We start from the raw sequence: 15,781 nt of genomic DNA, 5'->3' as shown, positions 1-15,781 counted from the left end.
TGAGGGATAAACGAATGAGGAATAAAGTTTCCTTTTTTTTTAATTCCTGGCGACGACTACGCCGTTCCTAACCATAGCAGAGTGCATCATTTTGTTGGCATGGCATGGATTGCCTTGAACTGGCTACCATCCTGGACCGACTCGGCTGGATTCAGCTCCCGAGTAAAAAAATAAAATAAAGAAAGCCCCAATGTGTTTCTTTATTTCGATTCTAGATGTAACCACTACAGTTTACGTTCGTGTTTTCGTACGGTCAACTAAAAGCGCCGATGCGACACACGGAGTGACGTCCCGCAAATTACTGGCGTTTCTCGTACGTAAGCGTCCACACGCTATACTAAATATCTCTATTAATAGGCGATGCTTAAATAAGTGCTCCGATGTTTGAAGCCTCTCTCATGGGAGCCAGGTTGCATGGGAGCCAGGTTGCATGGGTACCATGCAAAATTGTATGAAAAGAGTAGAGCTTTTTCTTTTTTCTTTACTCCTTTATCATGTGAGACTTTTTGCCTTTTATGCTGCTGCTTCCAGGCCCTCCGGTATAGTGGTACAGTAGTTTTGTTTTAGGCATCTTCTTCCAGCATTTCTCTTACCGACCCTTTTCGGAATTAAAGGCCACTTTGAAAACAACTTAAAAAATAAAAATAAATTTTTGAATATTGTTTTAACAAATTACACATTTCTTTCTGTAATATTGGCAAAATAAATTTTGTTTGCTTCTAACTAAAACCGTTCCAAACATACAGCCAAATTTGTAACCCCCTAGACATTTTGCAAAACCGAAACTGACAGTTTCGGTTTCTACATACCGAAACAATTTGACTCCTTTGGTGGACTTACTTTTTTTTGCAACATAACTTTTCAGTTTACAATCATTATAAGTTTTTCTAAGCGTGTATGTTTATTTTTGCTTTCATTTAATACCGAATGTGCTCGCAAGAGGGACGCATAATGTCTCGATCATGTGAGTTGTGTACCCTGGAACGTTCCCGCGCAAATTGAAGAATCTGCCGACTGTGCTTACTTGGTGCCTTGTGTGCTTCAACTATTTCACTTCGTTGTTTACGCGCTTTACCCACATGGGAAAGTTTAGAGTGCAGAGGAGACGAAAGCGAAAGGTTGCCGGAAATAGACACACGACAGGTGAAGATGGCGACGAACCGAACCCCGCCAACGTGAGTGCTTCAGCAAGTGCCTTGAAACTCGGAGATGTGGAGAACAACAATGACTATAAATCGGATTCTACGCCCGAAGCAAACAGGATAATTGACCTTGACATTCTGTCAAATGTTTTGTCATCGCTTGCGTGTTCGGAGTGCTTGGCAACATCCCTGAAACTTGAGGAACGCTACTATGCAGGTGTGTCTTGTGTGTTGGCTACTGTGGGCGTTGCATGTGGCTATGAGCAAAAACGTCAGGGCATTCAGTGGAGAACAATGATCGACTTGTATATGCAATGCGACAATTAGGAAGTGGGCATGCGGGTGCGTAAACATTTTGAAAAATTATGAATATGCCTCCACCCCCGTGGCATTCCGCTTACGATAAACTATCTTTGAAGGTATCTGACGCTGCAAAGGAGGTTGCATCGAAGTCAATGATTGATGCAGCAGCTGAAGTGGAGAAGGCTGTAAACAGTAATCAGTGCGGAGTGTCAGGAGATGGCACATGGCAAAAACGAGGCCACTCTTCATTGAACGGCTGTGTTTCTTTGATATCTGTGGATACAGGAAAAATAACCGATGTGGAAGCTTTGTCCAGCACATGCAAGTCATGCAAGATCAACAGCAAACTGAGTCCCACAAGCAGCGATTTCCTGGAATGGAAGGCAAATCACACAACTTGTGATGCCAACCACACAGGCACTGCCGGTGGTATGGAGACAGTTGTACTTTACCGCATGCTTGAGAGGTCAGAAACGACGCGCGGTTTGAAACATGTGCACTACTATGGAGATGGAGACTCGAAGAGCTACTCGGCAGTGAAGGATATGTATGGACCAAATAGCGTGAAAAAATGTTAATGCATTGGCCATGGCCAAAAACGGGTTGGCTGCCGGCTAAGAAAGCTGAAGAAAACAATGCGGCAAAGGAAAATTGACTGACGGGCTTATTGATCGCCTTCAAAATTACTATGGCATTGCTATCAGAGCCAACGTCGGAAATCTTGCAGAAAAGAAGCAGGCAACGCTAGCTAGTTTGTTCCACGGCAGTTCCACGGACGACAATCCAAGGCATGGGCTTTGCCCTGTAGGAGCAACCAGTTGGTGTGCTTTCAACCGAGCAAAATCGGCTGGCCAATGTAACTACAAACACAAGGGAGGACTTTCAAATGACGTTCTGAACAGGGTAAAGGTTGTGTACAACGACCTTTGTTCAGACGAGTTCCTCAAGAAATGTTTGCATGGCAAGACACAGAATGCCAATGAATGTTTCAATTGCATGATCTGGCAAAGGGTACCTAAAAATGTCTATGTAAGCCTGCCAACACTGAAGTTTGGCTTATATGATGCCGTGTGCCATTTTAACAATGGCAACAGAGGGACGCTGGATGTCTTGAAACACATTGGGATCGAGCCTGGACGCCACAGAATGAAAGCTTGCTCGACAGGTGACCAACAGCGCATCAAGAAATCCTCCCGTCAGTCTACCGATGCCGTAAGAAACGCAAGAAAAAAAAAAACGAGCAGACGCACGAGCGAAAGGAAGTAAAGACAAAACAAACGAGGACCTGAGCTACAAATGTGGGGGATTTTAACCCTCCGGAATATTTCTGTATTACATTTGTAGCTATATCAAATATTTTTTGTTGTTTTTTTCAAAACTTACTTTTCTGCCGTTTCATCTTGCGCGAACATTCATAACGTATTTCCTCGAATAGATTTTTTAACGAAACTTTGAACATCTATTCTTGATATATCAAGCTGTGCAGCCAACTGCAGAAAATAAAATTGTGCGATAAGATTTGTCCTTGCTGCATTTGTTTTAAAAGCATTCCTTGCTGAAAACCGTTTTTTTTTTGGTAATATTGTAAATAAAAAACGCCAAGTGATGGTATCGCAATTATTTTAGTTCATTGCACAGCTGATGGCTTTATGTACATAACTGCAAGGGGACTTTTCCTTGTGGTGGGCTATATGTGAGTTATGACTGCTGGCGTGGGATGCATTATTAGTACGGTTTTCGAGAATAAAAATTAAATTTCTTTTGTGTGTATTTAAACGCTCTGATTAGAATACAAAAGGCCATCTTTAAATATTGATCACTAATTTTCTCTTTATTCGCTACCAAAACTTTTTTTGCATCACGTCCTTCGCATCAGTCTAGGTTGACTAGCAATTATCTGTTCCTTTGGTTTTCTCTAGGCTTTCTAGTTCTTTCTAGAGCTAGTTTATTTAAAAGATGGCTTAGAAGTTGCCTGCGTCTTAAATCCCTTGAATTTCATAATGCATGACAATAACTTTCAACAGCGTTTTCTGGTTGTCCACGGATGAGAAAAATGTTTCGCTGGTGAAATATTCCCCTATATGAAAGCTCATCGCAGAGTTAACGTTGTCTTTAAGGCACGTGCTAGCTGCTGCTTATTTATGCATTTTGATGTATATTACTGCAGTGTTCCTATGGGCAGACAGCACAATTCCAGTTATTTATACCTAGAGTCACTTTTGCATGAGTCACTTTTTACTCCTTTTATATAAATTCAAGTGTACTCTTTCGTCTAATCTTGGCGCCTCATTTATGGAACAACCATGCAGCAAACATCTGTCGATTTTTCATACAGATATATTTGTGTTCGATTTTGCAAATCCGCTTAAGCTCCATTCCTATCTAGACGCACTGACTCATTTTCGGCCCAATATTAACATTACTCGTCGTCCAGAATTTGAATCATCGGCACTAGCGCAGATATAACTATTGCTTACCCTCCAAGTGTTGTTCCAAAATGTTCCCTGCTTTTCACGTGTTAAGTTTATCGCGTGTGTAATCCTTTGTTTTTAATAATGTACTGCATGATAGGCGTCGCGTACGCTGGGGAATTGTTTTTCGTTTGCCCTTTCTGTCTTTGTTATTCCAGTGGAAGTGTGCAAAGTAAGCGTTTGTCTAAATGCTCAATGCACCCAGTTGATTGAGAGGTTTGGTGCAATGGTGTCACCAAAGGCGGGCCGAGCGCTCTGGTTTCTGCGTGCTAGCGGAACGCTCAAATTGTCTATACCTAAAGGGTGCTTAGCGTTGCTTCTACGTTCGTTTTAACCGACTGTTGCTGCCACAGCTCGTCCTGCCAGTGAAGCAGTGCTATTTACCTTATATATAATCAGACAGATATGAGGGAACGGGAGACCTAGCACCGAATCGCTAGCTAAACTTGCACCGTTCACCGGTCAAGCATCGAATAAGCAAGCTCAAGACAAGGCAGTTTCATTACAATGTATGGTATGTCGTGGTGCATAGGGGCACACAACGACCATTCTATTGTCACAGATGATGAGCAGTTAAATGCCCGCGAAATGTTCTCGCCCCAAATGCAGGATACGAAAGCTTAAAAGCTTTTTCTTTCATTTCAGGGAACAAAGAGCGCTCATGGGCGGGCGTGTTATTCCTGACATCACACCCTTAAATTGCCGGAAGAAATCGCGATTGGGATGAAAGATATAATAAAGCATACCTGGCTTTGAGGTTTAACACAGACTTTCAGAAGACCTTGAAAATACTTAAACACAAAGTGAAAGCTTTAGTTAAATATGGAGAGCTTAAACTCCGGTGTTGCCTGCTTAGCCATGAACGAATTCAGAGCGACTTGCCTTGTAGCAAAACTTGCCACTCCTGTCCGTTCTAATGGATACAATCGGGAGAACAGACCATATCCTTTTCGCTCTTTCTCGGCTCTGTTGACACCGCGATCTACTGAAAGACCTTTAATTATTGTCAAGCTAACGGTGCGAAGCGTGACAGGGTTTTCAGCGAGGCACCAAATATATTACGTCTGCGAGGGCGAAGGATTTGCCGATTCAGCCAGAGTTAGCCGTCATATGACAAGGCCGCGTTATAAAGCATGCGTTTGCTCATGTTTCACGCGGCGTGTTTCTTAGCTTATCAAATCTAAATTTTATCTATTTATTGTTTCAGGAGCTCTGTGCCCATACCAACTCAAAGCTTCAACGCTGCTTAATACAGATTACAGTGTAAAAACGCCAAAACAAAGGTTAGCCGATAAATGTTTCACCTTTCCAGGGGGCCTAAATAGGGGGCCTGAATATTATACGGGGTACGAACTGGGGGATCAATCTGCTTCAAGTAATTACTTAAGACTTCCGCCACCGGCCTTGACAAGCGTCAGAGCAAACAATCGTCTTCTTTGCCGTTTAGGCATTCACTCTGAAGCTATCAGATACGAAACTCCGACGTATATATAATCTTTGACAAGGTGCGAAGGTCTTCGTGTACCAGTTGGTATCCAAGCGATACCACGCTTGGATACCAACTTTGGTACCAACTTCGTACCAACTTTGGCACCAACGCTTGGTACCAAAGCGCTTTTCTCTCTCTTGTACGAACAGCTAACTGAGACACGTGGTGAGCGGCGACGTCTAAGCAGAGCGGCGAAAGATATGCCCATATATGAAAGCGTTCTTCGTCAGATCTCTGAGTAAAATTGCGGTAGTATTGACCTATACTGTTTGCCTTACCTTTTGTTAAATAGTCAGTTGAGATGGAGTCTAAGAACCAGATTTTTAAATGCGGCGTGCCCCACTGAGGATGCCTTAAGAGCGGCTCGCCTTCCTTCGGCCAGTTTTTAAATACGCGGGAACGAGCAGCTCTCCGTTCAGGCTTTCATTGGAGCGTCATTTTGTTCAGGCGGGAACCACGCTCGCTGTATGCATCCCTACCTCGTTCCGTGGCCCGAACGCTTGCTTAACTGCGCAACATTTGTGCCTGAGCTTGCGCAGCCGGGCATCTCTGACGGCTACGGTGAGAGGTTCGCGAAGACAATGAGCTGCAATGCGCTACGCTGTAAACGTGCAGGGATTACAGCTTAGCAAGGCGCGTGTGGGAACAACCCTGAAAGCTTAGCCAGGAAACTGAAAAGGATAAACGTCATCACGCCACGTGAGAGTATGCAGCAATGTCTAACATCCCTGTGAGGCCGCGGACCACCGTATGGGGCGCAGGCGCGTATTAATACATACCCACTCCTGTGCATTATGCACGGACGTGGAGAGCGAAACAAAGAATGGGAGAAGTTCTGACTTCATGAGAAACTACTTTCGAAGGATGGCCACGAGACGTCGCGCTTTCTTTCTCTATCTTTATAAACAAGTGAATGTTGCCATATCAACCAGGATTTCGAGCCAAGGCTTGTCAAGCATTGAAACAATACGCGGAAAACGCGAAACCTACGCACGGATGCGAGCACCTCAAACCAAATACGCAGCTATAGATGCTTATCTGCTTTTTCTGTAATTATAAAACATTTCGTTAACTAAACATAAGTCATTCACACCTGGCACGTATAAAAGCTCCTCGTTATTCTAAGCGCTTTCTTACTCAAGGAATGACTAAGTGCGCTTAAAAATTTAGATGGCATCCTTGGACACTTGCTCCAAGTGAGGGAGCCAGGAGTTTAGCATCGGAGTAAAGAAAACGGCACGAGCAAGGGGCTTTCTGAAAATTTTCCACAGTACTTTTAGGATGTTCTCTAGGTGCAGTTTTGGGCATGAGTAAATGCGTGTATCAATGACCCTGCCGCCACTTGTAAGAGATGACCTCGACTGCGGAAAGGGTGGGCTGGTTGCAGGACGGCGGCGCTGCTGTCGACAACTGTCCTTCCGAGAATATACAGCGTAACATGAATCTAAGGCATAGATATTTATCTCAAGGTTCATGAGGGCCGGACGAGTCGTATGTGCAGCCTTGATTAGGTTTGATGATTATAGTACCTGTACCTGTTACATGAGCTGTTTGCAGCACTAGGAGAGATAATGAAGCTCTAAGCCAATTATGATTACGTTCATTACGTTACCTCGGGCCTCTTCTACTGTGCAGCCAACGGCTGGAAGAGTTTATTTGAACAACTCTCTAATGCCTGTCATTCCGAATGTACTAAACCTACATTATCGCTTATAGCTCTGGATGAACCCTGTGAAATTGAGTACATGTGTGTAGGAAGCTTGGATTGAAGTCAGGTTTTCTGCCAGATTGTGAAATATGTAGTGCTACGAAAGGTTTTAGGCATGTCTATTCGGATTACCACGAAGAGCTTCTGTGATTTAGAACTCATTTATTATTTGGCGCCGCAGTTATCATTATAGGGGCAGTATGCAAAAAAGGTCTCCAGAAGGATCTACTCCGCATGGCTTGCTTGCTAACATCTGTTTTGCCATTAATCACGGTTTGAAAATGGAACGCCAAGTAGGTACTCTAACTACCGATATACGATTTTATGCGAAGGTGAAATCAACAAAGGTGATAGATTAACGCACGCTTTGCTTCCGTGGTGATGCGTAGGCTCAACATCCTCGCCAGTCACATCGAAAAGTTCATAGAACACTTCGGCTGCGGGTCGAAGAAGGGAATGAGTGTGAAGCCGGGCTACCGCGAGTGCACCTCTTCTGGAGGCGACGGTAACGCTCTTGTGAGGCCACCTGACTTGGACTGGACGCACCTGACACCGAGTCTCGCTCTTTTTTTTTGCTTGTACTTGCATGTGACAATGCTTTCACATGCAGTTATGTTCATCGTAATTATTTCATGCGTTCAGTGAGTGTGTGTTACCTTAATGCTGCGTCCAGACACACTTCACAGAAGCAATCGCCTTTCAACTCACGGAGAGCCTACCAGCGAGGACAAAAGATCAAGTTACGGGCACTACCGTTGAGAGATCGGAAGTACGCAGGTTTTAGTCGTGCCCCGCTTCATTCGGTAATCAAAGGTGGGGCGTTTGTCTTTGTTTTCCCCGTTTTGTCCGGAAACGATTGTTGCATTCCTGTTGTGTCTTTGAAGCCAGGCCTTGAGCATGAGCACGCTTGTGATCTGCCTTGCAGTGTCACGTTTTACACGTCTGATGCAGCTGAAGTCAGCCAAATCAGGGGACGATAACTTCGAACTCTAATCAAATCGTTTCACACACGTGACCTCGGAACTCATGATAACCACGATAACGAAAAACCGAAAAATCCCAGTGGGAATCCAGGTGCTTACCGCAGAAGAGCGCTTGTTTTTCTTTCATTTTGGTTCTATAATCCAGTGATCCCTAGTCAGGAAAATCGTGTCTAGTGCGTTTTTTTTTTAATTTAACTTTAGCTCCTCGCATACAATTAAGTTCATCCCATTGTACGTTTTTCTTATGACCGCTTCTTTTTAATATATGCTTTACATCCTACGTCCCCACCAAGCAACAGCGAATGTTTATATATTGAAGGAGGGCGTATCCCAGCATTGTGGAGAGCACATATTCTCCTAGGGTTGCAAAATTACCACATTTCTTGTGTTATCCGGTATACCAGTTGCAATGTAACAGCGAAACTGAAGAACTGCCCATGAGCACATCAGTTCAGTTCAGTTCAGTCGTTCAGTCGTGTCCGACTCTTCGGGACCCTATGGACCATTTCACGCCACGCTTTCCGGTCTCTCACTATCTTCCTAACATCACATAACTTCATCTGCAGTGCCTCGAGGATGCCATCTAACCATCGCGTTCGCTGCCTACCCCTTCTGCGGCGACCGTCAACCTTTCCCAACATCAAATATTTCTCCAGCGACTCCTCTCTTCTCATCAGATGACCAAAGTAGCTTAGTTTTAACTTTAGAATTTGACCCTCCAATGAGCAGTCAGGGTTTATGGTCGACAATATCGACTGATTTGATCTTCTGGCAGTCCAAGGAACTCTCAAGAGTCTTCGCCAGCACCACAATTCAAACGCGTCAATTCTTCGGCGGTCAGCCTTTTTTTTGCCATGAGCACATAGATGCTCCATTTTCTAATAACAAGGAGGAGCGGGGGCACTCCCACCGAACCCACCGCAGCCACGATAAATGTAATATTGCGAGTATAATTCACCATCTCCACCCCTTTTCGCCCATAAAAAACGATTGCAGGTATAACCGATAAAGGAAATTGCTTTTTTCTATTTCATCATTTCAACACTACGTTTTTGAAGTTACGGGCTGAATTGAGCAACAAAAGCGGTTTAAGAGTCCCTTCAACCATGCCAACCCCTTTCAAACGGTGGTGCGGCTCATAAGTAGCATAATATTTTGCTATAAAGAATTTCATGTAAAACAGTTATAAACATTTGTTTTCATTGAAATATCTTATTGCAGTTTTTTCATTTGCCTGGTCTCCATTTTTGCCGGCAGATGACCTTCTAGCTCTTCAAACATTCTACCGCACCTCACGTGAAGTGGATCAACCTCACCCCCTCCCCCCCCCCCTCACACACACGCACGCGCGCACACACACACACACACACACACACACACACACACACACACACACACACACACACACACACACACACACACACACACACACACACACACACACACACACACACACACACACACACACACACACACACACACACACACACACACACACACACACACACACACACACACACACACACACACACACACACACACACACACACACACACACACACACACACACACACACACACACACACACACACACACACACACACACACACACACACACACACACACACACACACACACACACACACACACACACACACACACACACACACACACACACACAAAAATCCCTTAAACTTATCTCCTACTGCCCGCATCCCCTCCCCTTCGAATTTGCCAATCTGAAGTATTGCCGTCGGATGCAAAGGCCTCCCCTATTCAGCGTAGTTTTGAGGACTATCTGTTCTTACACCGATCAAAAACCCTTCCAATGAATGTAATATTATTCAGGACCTGATTACGCCACTAAATAGCGGCTGTGATTTATGGTGTATGCGTCTTTTTCGAATCATTTGTTTATGAGGCTGTGCAAAATCAATGGCTAACCCAGCTTACACGCTAGCGGCTGACAATGCTTACATGAAGTAAAATTTCCTGCTTCATGGAGCATCATTGGCTTTGTGGGCTGTGTCGAAGGCGCATGCACTGAACTGAAGGTGCCTCCCAATTGAAGGTCTATAAAGGTCAGAAGTACAGAGAGTATCATGTTTAAGTTAGGGAGGCTATTGAAAGAGGAGCGAACACGTAGGCGAACTTGCTTATCTTTGCTCTGGACGTGGAGAATCAGAAGAGCATTCGCCACTTGTCAGCCAGGGCCGTACACGTTGGGGCAGACCTGTTCGCATATTACTCGGCAAAGTTTAATTTAAAGCGATCGTTTCATTCCAATGACGCGCGCAGTGTTCCAGGCCACGTGGCAAAGGGAGGCTCCATTTCGTGTGGAATTCTTGCGTGAAATAAAAGCAGACACAGCTGATTACGCGGTCCTAGCATTCCCTCGTTGATAAATCAAGATATAATAAATTACAAGTTGTATTAAAGCGCCTTCGGTGCCCACTTTACGCTCTATAATATGTTTGTAAAGTACCGTAAAGCACTTAAAACACGCGCTAATATATTTCATCTGCAAAATATCTCCACAGGTAATGCACAGTGGAACTGAAAACAAGGTAAAGAAAATATCAAAGTTGTGCCCCCGTGAGTTGTACTTTTTCGATTCACGACGAAAGCCGCTAAACGGCGCCTAAGTGACTTTAGACAAACCATTGTTTTGACATTTCATGTGTGGACACCATTAGCTTATTATCTGAAGGCGTCGCCAGAGCTCAAAGAGATTCCGGCTTTAGTCGAACTCGAGGCACCCTGCATAGCGCCTCGGCTCGGAAAATGTGGTCCAACATCTCAAAATAAAATTCTTTTTTTCGTTGGAGAAAAGCCTAAGGGTAAGCTGAAGCAGATAATTAGAATTAAATGCCGAATTGGCTACGATGGAGGTAAATAGGAACAGGTGAGATTTCATGCTGAGGATAGATGTTAGGTGTACTCTCCACATACTGGCAATTCTTACTTTTTGATACAGATCAAGAATAAATTTTTGTGGCTCTTTGCCCTGCAGGAGCATCGCTAACTTTTATTAAGGGGTGAGCGAGCGAACCTGTGGCAATGCCTTATGAAAACAAAAAAATAAAAACAAGATAAACGAAACGCACGGATGATAAGTGCATGGTTGCTGTCAAAACATTTCCGTTTCCAGCGTTGCCCTGAAGCCCTAAGTAAGTGTTCTGAGGTTTCGAGATTGCGGCCCTAACATATATTGTCGTTCATGCAACAAAGACTTGCCTGATGATTTGAACAAAATATAAAATCTCCTAAAACTTGAGCTGTGAAGATGGAGTGTACATTATACAAACGCCGTTAACAGAAGAAGCTGTACCCTTCCGCCGCTATCTTATTAGCAGCATATTTGTATCCTATCTGTGTAAGTGACAATAAATGATACAGTAACAATCGCGTTTAAGATACATCTACTTAGACATGGAGCTTTTCCGCTTTATACGGGGCTATATAGACCACGTTATTTCGTTTAATTATTATTCTTTGACGTTGCCTAAACACGGTACATCACCAAGAAAAAGGAATTAAGGCTGAACAAAACACCATTGAAATGCACGCGATATTAATTCTTGAATACTGTTTGTGTAAGTGACCTGAGATGATGCAATATGTGTAAGGTATCCTAATCTACGCAAGAAGATCGAGGTTTTTTTCTTATCATTTTTACAGAATGCAATGCTCCGCAAGGTAGCATACATTGGGAAAACAATAATTGTGGGAAAATTAGGGCATAGCAGTGAAGAAACAAACCACATGTCAACAGAAAGCAATGATATTAGATCCCCGTTAGCAAATTATTTCTTCGTTCAGTAGGTTTCTTGACAACACAATGTCAAGAGGACGGATGTAACATAAGCGATGGCAGTAGCGAAAGGCCTCTCTTCGGTAGTAATAATAATAAAGAAAAAACGAGCGAGCAGTGGTATCTCTCAAGGCTGGTGGCAAAATTAGTGAAGGCGTGAAAACGTTTCACGCATGTTGAGGTGACTCACGCGCGGCATGTGTGCTCAAAGAGTTACGCGTAAAAGACCGCCCACGCAATAGCGCGATGGTGGAAGGATCTTGCAAAATGCGAAAACAGGGAGAGCAGCACTAAAAAGAGTGAACTCGCATTTATTTCTTTATATTTTTTGTTGCTTATGTCACCGACACGCGTCGCATGCCTCAGCTCGCAGTATAAAAGTTCGCTGACGAAGTGAAGAAGCCACCACAAGGCATTCGTCTCCGCCTTGCTCTCATCCCCTGGAACTGCAGCTCAGCTTGGCGTCATTTGCAACCGCTATGATGTCAAAGGTAAGGAATGACAACTCAACCAGAGTTTGAAAACAGATGTGAACCAAACAATGCTTATTACGTATCCAAGCTTATACTATCCTGTGCGGTCAATATCGTAGGCAACCTTGATATCTTGTAATGAACAAGTAGGAGAGTAAGCGCCGACCCACAAGGAAAATGCGCAGATGGAATAAAAAAAAAAGCGCTCTTTTTAGAGCAGGTCATGAAAAGAGTCGCTTTAGATTGTCCTAAAGTAATGACTACAAAAACGTACAGAAGAAGTTCAAAACATGATGTAAGATTGTAAAAAAATGCAATGATTTGTTTGGTTTGGTTTGGTGTGTAGGATTTAATGTCTCAAAGCAACTCAGGCTATCACAAACGCCGTGGTTTGTCTAATTCTTTTTGATCTAACGGTTACCTGCGCAGACAAGAAGTCGGAGACAAACATTGTTTTCTAGCTTCTATATTTTTGAAGCTGTATTTGCCGGCTCCAGAGGTTCAGAACGGAACTAACCTGACTAAAGTCTCGTTTACCTTTTTACCGGCAAAATGCTCATTTCTTAAGTGCTGTTATGATGTCATGGTACGATAACTCGCATGATCGACCTAGTTCCGACATTAGCAGCCTCGGGCATTGAGACAAGAAGCGCAATATAACAGGAGCGGATGCACTACCCGGCGTCGGCTACGCTCCAAGTAAATATAACAAAAATCTATCACACGATGTTGTCAGAACTGTCCTTGCGTGCCTTGCCTGCGCAGTTCGGTGCTGATATTTGAAATGTGCTGAGCTGGAATCGAACGTAAAATGTTGGAATTAAGAGGCTCTCATGTGCAGGAACAAAAGCTCCTTGAAAAGACAGAAAATGTGATGTGGGTTAGGAAAATAGTTCGGCTCGTGCAGAAAGCTTAATCTACTATAGCATTATACGTTACTGAGCAATCTCACGATAATGTAGCACATAGCACAACCAAACAAATTCACAGTTTTTCGAGAAACTTGACGGCATCCGTCTAATACGGCTCCTTGCCCGGAGTTGATAAACTTCCAATTATCGGGACTTTTTTCAGGTACAACTCCTGGTCGTCTTCCTGGCGGCGAAAGCTTACGGGCTTCATTATCACCACACAGCGGCCGGGTACCCTGGAGCAGGCTATGGCGGCTATGCTGCTCCGGTAGCGGCTACTCCTTATCGGGGATACGCGGACTTTGCCTCTGTAAGTGAATTATACTAGTGCAAGAGTACTAAATTTATTGCTTTTGGCCGTCACATTAGATCGTTTTCGATTTATAGCTTTATTGATCAAAACACAACTCACAAAAGGAACAAAAATCCTCAGCTGTTAACTGAATGGGCAACAATTTACGGAACCGAAATAGCCATAGCATTAAATAAAGAAGCAGCATGGGCGTCTCATTTCCCACACTGACCAGGTGCACGGACGCAAAATCCTGATCGTTTGAAGAATATCAAATTCCACATTGCGTTCTTTAAACAACGAGACGTGCTTTTATTATGTTGTCTTAATACAACCAAACCATATAAGCACTTAAGTTCAATTTAGAATGCACTGATTTTCAATGCCAATAATATCCTAGGTAAGTTAAATGGCATTTACTTCATTTGTCGTAAATTCATGATGCCTCAGATATAGCTGGTTACTTAAAAAAAAAGGCTACATAATTTTGATTGTGCAATTAAAGCCCTACCAAGTGCGTTGTGGTGGGTGCACAGTGAAGAAGTTGGGCTTCACTCGGCTTACTCCCACCTGTATGAAAACTCAAATTAGTACTTTTTAAGCAGACAAATGAGAGGAAATGAGAGGCTCGTCTAATACACTCATGTGACAGAAGCCAACAGTTAGCAAGGCCACGATAAGTGAAGCGAGGATGTTTTGTTCCTGTCGTTGACGTAAACTAGAAGGCCTAATTATAATACCAGTTCAAATAAGCAGAAAAAATTAGAAACATATTCCGCATTATTTTTCATGGTCTCGCTGACTGCTCGATATTTTTTTTTTCAATTGTAATTTTTTAGCTATGACAATACGAACACTGCCGACCTGCTTTATTTCACTCTGGAGGTAGCTACTAGCGTCAAAATTAATTTCTTGAGGACGTTTAAGACTGAAATTGATTAAAAAAACCTGCCACCGCTGTGTATGATCAGAAAATAACAATTCCCCATTCTTACATCATATGTTGGTTCGCAAATTATTCCCATCGGGCGGAAGAGAGGATTAAACATGAAACTCTGGATTCACATCATATTAAGTCATTTACTGCGCTCTAAAGCATGAAATCAAATACTCGAGTCCCAATAATTTCCACTTTCTAACATTACTATCTGTCTTCTGCAGCCACCTCAGCCGTACAACTTCGGCTATGACACGGTGGACGAGTACGGAAATCGCCAGTTCCGCAGTGAGCAGGGAGACTCCAACAATATGAAGACTGGATCGTACGGCTACCGCGATGTGAACGGCCTCTACCGGAGAGTGAACTACATCGCCGATGCCAACGGTTTCCGGGTCACGGTGAACACGAACGAGCCAGGCACCGCACCGGGTGCTAGCGCCGACGTAGTGTTCAACGCCGCGCCAGTCGTCCCACCAGTTCCCGCTGGCGTAGCAGCCTCAAGGCCCGGGGTTGCTCCGATAGCGTACGGTGCCAGGGGTGTGGCAGGCGGTTATAGCGGTGCATACAGCGGGAACAGTGTATACGGATATGCACCGCACGGTGGCGCTGCAGCAGGCTACAGCCGCGTGCCCTACGCAGGCGTCGGCTATGCTCCAGGAGGTGGCGCCCTTGGTGGCTATGGCTACGGAGGGTACTCTCCTTACGGTTACGCTGGTGCTGGATATCCAGCTGGGCGCTACGCCGTAGCTGGATATGGGGGATCCGAGGGTTGGGCTGCTGGTCACCACGGGTACCGAAGGCGATAAGAGAAGGCCAGCGTCTGCCTAAAAGCTGTATGCTAGGAGAACAAAATGTATAGACAATGAAGCATCGTAACCTTACCCCGAAAACACTTCAGTGTTTGCGTGACCGTGGGCTACAAAAAATAAACGCAAGATTTTTCTACAGGACTAGTCTTGAGATTCTCCGTGCATTTGTTGCCCATCACGTGGTAGTATATATATGATTTTTCTATACACAATCCATGATTTTTTAGACATTTTTGCTGAATGTAACTCCCGTACAATGGGCATCATAGGAAATTATGAGCCTATTGGGCAGTCGTCAGCTTTCTCTCGCAAAAAAAAAAAAAGTAAATGGCCTTGTCTAGTAGTTGAGCAATAGACAGACCACGAGAAACCAACACCTTTACTGCAGTATGCAATAGCAATGCACTATAGCAGCAGACATGATGCAAACCGCGATAAGAGACAAT

At 44.0% G+C, this 15,781-nt stretch overlaps 1 protein-coding gene and 1 pseudogene across 1 annotated transcript; both read left to right on the top strand.

Moving 5' to 3' along the window:
- Nucleotides 1–1,079: 1,079 nt before the first annotated feature.
- On the top strand, nt 1,080–2,757 carry LOC146200377 (uncharacterized; annotated as a pseudogene).
- A 4,737-nt stretch (nt 2,758–7,494) lies between these two features.
- LOC146200376 (uncharacterized) lies at nt 7,495–15,332 on the top strand. Its single transcript, XM_084592339.1, has 3 exons — nt 7,495–7,629; nt 13,458–13,604; nt 14,748–15,332. Exons 1-3 carry the CDS (start codon nt 7,495–7,497, stop codon nt 15,330–15,332), a joined length of 867 nt encoding a protein of 288 aa, XP_084448465.1.
- The last annotated feature ends 449 nt before the right edge of the window (nt 15,333–15,781 follow it).

This window comes from Amblyomma maculatum, chromosome 2, assembly GCF_055883805.1.
Source record: "Amblyomma maculatum isolate TAMU_Amacu chromosome 2, ASM5588380v1, whole genome shotgun sequence".
NCBI classification, from domain to species: Eukaryota; Metazoa; Arthropoda; class Arachnida; order Ixodida; family Ixodidae; genus Amblyomma; species Amblyomma maculatum.
This window is presented reverse-complemented; position numbering and strand designations above follow the sequence as displayed.